The 8,967-nt window shown below is 39.5% G+C and overlaps 1 protein-coding gene across 2 annotated transcripts in view; it reads left to right on the forward strand.

Moving 5' to 3' along the window:
• The window catches only part of LOC104590270 (hydroxymethylglutaryl-CoA lyase, mitochondrial-like), an 83,074-nt gene extending 77,739 nt beyond the window's left edge, over positions 1 to 5,335 (forward strand). For both annotated transcript variants that reach the window (XM_010248859.3, XM_010248860.3), the window contains exons 8-9: positions 4,079 to 4,194; positions 4,832 to 5,335. In XM_010248859.3, coding sequence (XP_010247161.1) covers positions 4,079 to 4,194; positions 4,832 to 5,080 — 365 coding nt within the window. In that variant the 3' untranslated portion in view covers positions 5,081 to 5,335. The remainder of the gene's footprint in view (positions 1 to 4,078; positions 4,195 to 4,831) is intronic.
• Positions 5,336 to 8,967: the final 3,632 nt, after the last annotated feature.

Consider the following 8,967-nt stretch of genomic DNA (forward strand, 5'->3'; position numbering starts at 1 on the left):
ATTGTGCCTTTGTAGGAGGTAATTTGGTCTCCTGGAAGAGTAAGAAACAAAGTGTTGTTTCTTGTTCCAGTGTTGAAGCTGAATATTAGTCCATGGCAAGTGGTGTGACTGAGATTCTATGGTTAAGATCATTACTTGAGGAATTGGGTGTTGTTTATGAGAAACCCCTAATGTTGTACTGTGATAATCAGGCTGCCATTAATATAGCCCATAATCTAGTATAGCACGACAACACTAAGCATATTGAAGTGGACCAGCATTTTATCAGAGAAAGGGTTACATCTCAAGAAGTATGCCTTCCCTACATCACCTCTGACATGCAGCTTGCAGACCTTCTCACCAAGGCTGTTTCAAGAAAAAAGTTGGAAGATCTATACAAGTTGGGAATGACAAACATCTACTCCCAACTTGAGGGGGAGTGTAGGAAATTGTGGACCCCACATTAGTGTACTTGTGTGACAGCCTGAGTTGTATTTAGATTTAAGTCATTGATTAGGGTTAGCTTTCCTAGTAGGATTAGTTTTAATCTTATCTTATCTTGTCTTGTCTTGCCATGTAAGCATTAAGTCCTATTACAATTATGAAACTATGTATATAAATTTAAAGGGTGGGGCGGCTGTCTTACAACACCAACCACTCTCTTCCTTCTAAAACCCTTCCACGAGTTCTCCCTCTCATCTCTTCTTCTCTTCTCCTCTTCTCTTCTATTTTTCTTTTATTTTCTGTTCAAAATCTAAAAGATATCTGTAGTCCTGTACGACTACTGAATGTAACTTGGGTCAACACCATATTCTTGGGGTTGACAGTTGTACTTCGAAATATATTTAATGAATCTACAGTTTCCAATCAAGAAAGGGTAAATTTCTGAAATCTCCCCTGAAGTTTCATAATTGCATTTACCTTCCTTGAAACTTTAGGAGAGGTTTCACAAATTTACACAAAAAAATCAATGGCAAGAGGATTGAACTTTCTCTGATACCTGTTAGTGCAGTTCAAATAAAGAATGTGAACAGATTTGTGGTGTGTCTAAGTCAGTTAACCACACCAAGAGAAAAATATTTATATATTAATGTAAAGTAAAAGGACAAATCTGTCCCTAAGATACATGATGTATAGTACAACTAGAAATAAATTTACAATATTAATCCTCACTATCCTTGTCTCTATAGCAAGTGGCACAAGTGCACCTTCTGTCTTGGCAATATTTCAATCTATTATGTTCTCCAATGAGTTTCTAGCAAAATTTCAGTTTAATTTTTGTTGTAACTTATCAAACAGATGTATTCCTAAATTGCATGAAATATTGGCGACATTTAGAACCATGAGACATGTTTGGGATATAATGGCCCTAGATGCATCTACCTAGTATCAGATATTCAGATCTGAGTCACTACTTCAATCCTCATATTGAATGTTCTTTTGTAAGGGACTGCAAAAGTTTTTTCTGTCATGGTTTATTATTTCTAGCCCTTGTAAGGGACTGCAAAAGTTTCCCTACACTACTGTCATCAAAAACTCCTCTTTCTGATTCAAGTTGTAAGACTAAATCTCTAAAACCACATGGCTTACCACCAGATATGCATGTTATAGCAGTTATATGATTGTGATATGGGTACCTGGTTTTCTCCTTGGAGTGGCAAGGTGAAAGGATGAGAGATCCATCATATGGATGGCCGAACCTTGCAGGAAGGTTGGGCGAAATTTCAAAACTTTCTCTCTCTCATCTGGGAATCGCATTCCCTATTTTAGAAAACTACATTTTCAAGGATCAATCTTGAACCAAACCAGACCAGATCTGAAACCAAAAGGGAGGAGAGGGATATACCTGATACGAAGTAGCAGTAACTCCCAATGAAGGTGTTCATGCCCAAGGAGATAACCAAAACCCGCTTCCACTGAAGATGACAGTGTGTGGTGAAGCAGGATCAGCAGGACAGCTCTTCAGCAAGAATGGAGTAGAGGGCTGGTGAGCACGACTTCAGATTGCTTCTTCTACCAAGAAGCAATATCAAGAACAATTCTTCATCACTCCCACAAGTGGAGATCGAACTGGGTAGGGGCAGCAAGAACAGGGAAGAACTCTGTAGATTGGTGTGATATGTTCGGTGTGTTTTGCATGTCCGCCCTGCTCTCTTATTTATAGCCTTAAAGAGGCAGCCTCCTAATCTGATTAGGAGTTTCTTGATCCAAATCTTTATTTGGATTTGGACTTTTTAAGTGATAAGGATAATTCCTTATCTTATTTGTAGTTTAAGATCAGCTTAATCCTAATCAAATTAGGAGTTTCCTGGTCCAAATCTTTATTTGGATTTGGACTCTTTAAGTGGATAAGACTTATCCTCTTATCCTTATCTGTTGATCCAAACCCAAATCCGCCCCTATTTAATTAATCTAATTAATCCAGTTCGAATTGGGCTTTAGGCCCATTAAGTTTATGTGCTCACTTAACGTCTTAACCTGCTGCCCAGTTGGCTTTCTTTGTATGGCGTGGGACCCAAACATTGATCTACACATCAGCCACATGGGATCAGTCCAACTTTTGTTACAAGGCCTGGCCGAATTCACTGTAGGAGACAGTGAACCCTTGAGCCCATCACTTTGGACTCTTAATGGGCCCAACATTTACACTAAATGGTCATTGGGTCCAACCACCCTATGAAAACCCAAGGACTGTGGGCAGATGCAAGATTAGCCCATCAGGTATTAACCTCAATGGTCTTACACTTAACCTCTCAGCCCATAATGATCAAATACTGCCCGACAAGAGAGGACCTCTCCTTCGGCTGCAAGGAATAGTGTTGCACTCTCTACTCACATGGATCCCGGGAATTAAAACTTTTTGCAAACATTTTGAAACCATAATATATATGTATATCTCTATATAAATATATTTTGCAAAAACAAATTTCAACGGTTGAAATCAATTGCCGACAATTTAGGTTTCCATCAGAGAGAGTGCATCCCCGATCATTCACTTTGTCCGACAAAGGGGCTGATCCTGTCACTATGATCACCCACTCAAATGAATTCTCGGACTGTCCTAACATACCCAGGTTTTGACCCCCTCTAAGGATCTCACTGATTGGCATATCAAAGATAGCCCGATCCGACACCTAGTGCAGTACCATAATCGAGTCTAGGGGTCAGGTGTAACATTCCAGTTTTGCCCATCTATCTCCAAGGTCCAGGGCAATATTGAAATTTTGGTCCAGTTCAGGGTTTCAAGAAAACTCACACTGCATGTACCTCAGGTCTCACCCTGGCAGCTGAGACAAGCCACCCCTACCAACTTGGCGGTATATCAGTGTTAGCCTTGGCACGATAAATCTCCCAGATCTATCCAACGGCTATGAAGATACATCAATCTGATTGGTGCTAAGGGCACGATAAATCTCCCCAGATCTATTCAACGGCTGTGAAGATACATCAGTGTTAGCCTTGGCACGATAAATCTCTCCACAATGACATGAATCAATTATGTACTTTATTCATTTACAATAAATGTCAAAAGATACATCAATCTGATTGGTGCTAAGGGCATAACTATCTAACACAAGGACACTTGCATAAACATTCTGAATAAGCCCATTTAGGTGGGTCCATATATCAGCTAATGGATACCAGACCTTGAGTGGGGGGGGGGGACTCGAGCCCTGGTAATAATACATTACTACTGATTTATTACTTCTGCGGGCTTTGGACAGGTAAATGCTAGTTTCTCAGTTTATCATACCACTAAGCTGTGCTCAAATCAACAAAGCCATGTCCCAACTCTACAGAGTCGGGTACATGAATCCTACCTTGCACTGTTCCATTGTTTAATTATAGGCCATCAAATCGTTTCTCACTACTTCAATCCATGTTCTTTTTGATATGCCCCTATCTCTTCCTTCAAATTGCAACAGATCACTACTTATGGTGCTGTAGATTGTAGATCAGTTTTTACTGTTCTTTTTATTGCCCCTTGCTATTTAAATTCTTTCCTCTACACTACTAAAACCTCATGATAAGCATTATCTGATGCTTTCCTCTACACTATCTAGTTCTCTGATAAACTTTGTTCTCTCCTTTGGAACAGGTTCTGTTGTTCCAATGCTTGAAGCTGTGATGGCGGTTGTTCCTTCTGAGAAGCTTGCTGTTCATTTCCATGATACTTATGGTCAAGCTCTGGCAAATATTTTGGTATCCCTTCAAGTAAGAAATCTTGTGCAACTCTAAATTGAATACTGAAGAATGTTTAATGAGGAGTTTGTGAGAGTATTTGATGGAATTTCCTGCATGTATACTATAGTAGTGTAATCCGTGGACAATGGAGTCAACTATGCTATAATGCACAATTCCAGAATCGGTAAACTATAACCAACCTCAGGCATCGTCCTGAGCCTGATCCAATGTCTAATTTCAACTTACCTTAATTAGGACACTAGTTGAGTCAGTCCAGGTTATACTACACTTCAGATATGATATTATATGCACCATCCTTTGGTGAGATTGAATTACATAAAGACTTATAATTTCCTAACTTGAACCAACGCATGTGTACATGTGTATGAATGCACATTCACCTAGGCTTGATCAAGAAACTGACTGAGCATCCAGTATGTAATTCATTGGAAATGCTCGGTAAAATCTAGCTCATGGCTTACATTCATGCTTTTATGGAAGAATTTTTTGGCCTCGTGTGATGATTGGATCCACTGAGTGGAGGATCCCAGTTTCCTTGTGGGTGAAGGTGTGCATGTGGCAGATTCACGGATGGGTTTTTCTACCTTGAATGTGGGTGTTCCTTTTGATATGCTCTTAACTCTTTCTTATTTTCTGATTTAAACAGATAGGGATTGGCACCATAGATTCTTCTGTTTCTGGCCTTGGGGGGTGTCCATATGCCAAGGGTGCATCTGGGAATGTTGCCACTGAGGATGTTGTGTACCTGCTCAACGGGCTTGGTGTGAAGACAGATGTGGATCTTAGAAAAGTCATATTGGCTGGGGAGTTCATCTCCAAGCATTTGTGCCGCCCATCTGGTTCCAAGGTTGCAACCGCTTTAAGCAGAATTACAGCAGATGCTTCCAAGATTTGAGTTGAGGTTTGTAATTTTCAACCATACTGCCCAAGAGAAAGAGAAGGATTAATAATGTTTGTGGAATTTTTCATCCAAATGGCCCTTGATATAGACCTATTATGTATAGAAATTAAGCATTTTTAGAGCCTTTTATCAGGTGAAATTTATGCTGGATCATATGTAAATCTGTGTATTTTTAGCATCTGTTTCCGTCTGAATAAAGCAAGAATATGCAAGTTGCAATTACACTGATCCAAATTTATTGGACCCAAATTGATCTTTATTTTCTTTTGAGTCTTTGGAATGACACAAATGGAATTGTCTTAGTGAGGATCACATATTGAATAAAGGGAAAATTCTCAATTAGTACCCTGTACTTTGGGCCTAGTTCCACTTTAGTCCTTGAACTTTAAAATGCGACAATTCAATACCCAAACTTTCAAAATGTACCAATCCAGTAAGCCCGTTAATCAGTCGTTAAGTGGCATTTGAAAAGATACAAATGCCCTTCGAGTGTCATCTAGTTTGGATGATTGACAAAGGAATTAGATGAAACTCGAAGGGCATTTATATCTGTTCAAATGTCACTTAATGGTTAGTTAATGGGTTGGTTAATGACAGGTACTGGATTGGCATGTTTTGAAAGTTTGCGTTTTAAAGTTTGGGGACCAAAGTGGCACTAGGCCCAAAGCACTGGGTACTAATCGGGAATTTTCCCTTGAATAAACTGAGAGGGTGGTTATTGCTTATTGAGTCCAGATCTCCTATATATATATATATATATATATATATATATATATGAGAGGGTGGTCACTGCTTATCGAGTCCAGATCTCCTATATATATATATATATACATAGATAGATAGATAGATAGATAGATAGATAGATAGATAGATAGATAGTGTGTGTGTGTATTAAATTGGTGTAGAAATGTTCTCAATGTGTTGTTGGATTCCCATGCTAGCAGTTTGTAGAGTTTATGCTTTGCAGGGAATCCCATCATCGATTTCATTGGAAACACCCCACACCCCATTAAGAGATTGTAGATTGTGCAAATATAAATATGTATAGTGCAAATACATACAAAACAATACAAAATACAAGACTTTGCACTCTAAATATTTGTATTTGTACTCCTTGCAGAGCCTCAAGGTTACATTTGGTTGAAGTGGAAATTTATTTGTACTGATGCAAAGCTATGATAGTAAAAATGATTCGAGTGTAGATTCTCATTTATTTTTATTTCAAATTTTATCTTATTTTGTTTTGTAGCAAAACAAATGAAGTGAAATAAGACCTGGAGTAGAAAAAATAAAACCTAAAACAAAATTAAACCAGAACTTTAATTCTTTTCATTTGCACTCCTATACATCTATACTAATTTGGCGTGTAGAGCAAAATATTTTATCTATTTGAACTTGGACATCACAAAGGCGCACACTCAGGTGAGGACAACTTGTTCCTTATGCGAAGTAGATGATGAGTGGTTGTCCTACCGCTAGAGCTTGGTTTGATTCACAACTCTACTTAAAGAACGGATGTGAACCTTCAATGAAACAATCGTTGTTTGGCTTACTTGGTGGTTGACTCTTGATGATGGATGTAAGGATCTTGAGCGGTCGGTCCATATTTGGATGATGTGTCATATTTTGCTCTATTAGCTTGATTGGCTAAAAATTTAAAGGTGATACCTTAAGTAATTATCCATCCTACCAACCTACAACCATGGATCAAAGTATTTTTATCAAGTCTTTGTTAATGATCATACCTTATTTGTTGTACTATTTCTACCAAATCATAGCATTAGACTGTATTTTTTCCATATTGTAATTCATATAAATCATACATTTGAAATAAAAAACAAGACGATAAGCAATGTCTGAGGTACTAGAGTAATTGAGGCACCTCTGCAATAGCACAATGACACTTTATCAAAGTAATGTAAAGTTCACGCATTTGCAATGAGCACAAAAGGCTATCCAAGACTTGTGATGGGCATAAAGTGCCTTTTGAGACTTGGGATGAGCACATATTGCTATCCAACACCTGTGATGAGTAGAGTGCTATTCCTGACATGCGATGGGCATAAAATGATATCGCAAGTCTGTGACGGATCTAGTATGCTACCAATACCTTGCAGTAAGCATAGAATAGTAGTTCATGCCATGATAAACAATAGATAAAGCCCAAGACCGGTGATGCCTGTTTACAGGTGACATATACTATTAGATAGTTTTGTATGCCCTTAGCTTCAATCAGAATGATGTACTTTATGAGTTTATTGTAAATGAATAAAGATACATATTTGATTCATGTTCCCTTGGTATGTTTAACTGGACACTTAATGAGACTCGTGTTAATTTAGAATGTTCACAGCCAGTGGGTCGGTCTGGGGAGACCTATCCTGACAAGGCTGACACTGTAGTGCCACCAAGTCGGTTGGGGTGGCTTGCCTCAGCTGCCAGGGTGAGACCCTAGGCACATACAGTGTAGGATTAATTGAATCTTTGAACTGGACCAGATTTCCAGTATTGCCCTGGACCTTGGAGATTGATAGGCAAAACTGGAAAGTTACACCCGACCCCTAGACTCGATTATGATACTACACTAGGTGTCGGATTGGGCTGTCTTTGATGTACCAATCAGTGAGATCCTTAGCGGGGGTCAAAACCTGGGTATGTTGGGACAGTCCGAGAATTCATCTGAGTGGGTGATCATAGTGACAGGATCAGCCCCTTTGTCGGACAAAGGTAATGATCGGGGATGCACTCTCATTGATGGAAACCAAGACTGCCGGCAGCCGATTTCAACCGTTGAGATTTGTTTTGCAAAATATATTTTATATAAGATATAAAAGTATATATGTATGGTTTCTAAATTGTTTGCAAGAAGGTTTTAATTCCCGGGATCCATATAAGTGGAGAGTGCAACACTGTTCCTTGCAGCCGAGGGAGAGGTCCTCTCTTGTCGGGCAGTGTATGATCATTATGGGCTGAGAGGTTAAGTGTAAGACCATTGAGGATAATGCCTGATGGGCTAATCTTGCATCTGCCCACAGTCCTTGGGTGTTACAAGGTGGCTTGGCCCAGGGACCAATTAGTGTAAGTGTTGGGCCCATAGAGCTCATTTGATGGGTTTCAGAGGGTACACTGTCTTCAGCAGTGCATTCGGCCAGGCCTTGTAACAAAGGCTGGGCTGAACCCATGTGGCTGATGTGTAGATCAATGCTTGGGTCCCACGCCATACAAGGAAGCCCAACTAGGCAGCAATTTGGAGGGTTTTTTGAGTACATAACCTTAATGGGCCTTAAGCCCATTTCGAACTGGGCTGATTTGATCAGTCATTTAAAGGGGGCGAATTCTGAAGTGGGTCAGCTAAAAGGATTGGGCTTAGACCCTATCCACTCAGAGAGTCCAAGATCTAAATAAGATTTAGATCGGGAAACCTCCTAATTAGATTAGGAGACAGCTGATCTGATTTGCAGATAAGATAAGGATTATCCCTTATCACTAAGGGACTTCTAACCCAAATATGATTTGGATTAGCAACTCCTAATCTGATTAGGAGCTGATCCCTTTGAGATTATAAAAGGGGAAGGGGGCGGCAGCCTTTTACATCATCAACAGCATTCTTCTCTTAAAGAAAAAGAGATTGAGAGATTTCCTACATACTGCGAATTCTCTCCTACCGCCACCTTCCTGCCATTGCCATTCCTTCAGTTCAATCTCCAGTTCTTGGGAGCAATCAAGATTGGATCTTGATTTCAATCTTTTGGGAAAAGATTGATTGGAGCTATACTCACAAGCCGTCCAGTTGATTCTTGTGAAGGGTCAAGTTCTTTTGAAGAACATTGCTGATTCTGCTCCACCCTGCACTGCGCCATCTTCAGTTGGAGCAGATTTTG

This window comes from Nelumbo nucifera, chromosome 2, assembly GCF_055504915.1.
Source record: "Nelumbo nucifera cultivar China Antique chromosome 2, China Antique-T2T, whole genome shotgun sequence".
NCBI lineage: Eukaryota > Viridiplantae > Streptophyta > Magnoliopsida > Proteales > Nelumbonaceae > Nelumbo > Nelumbo nucifera.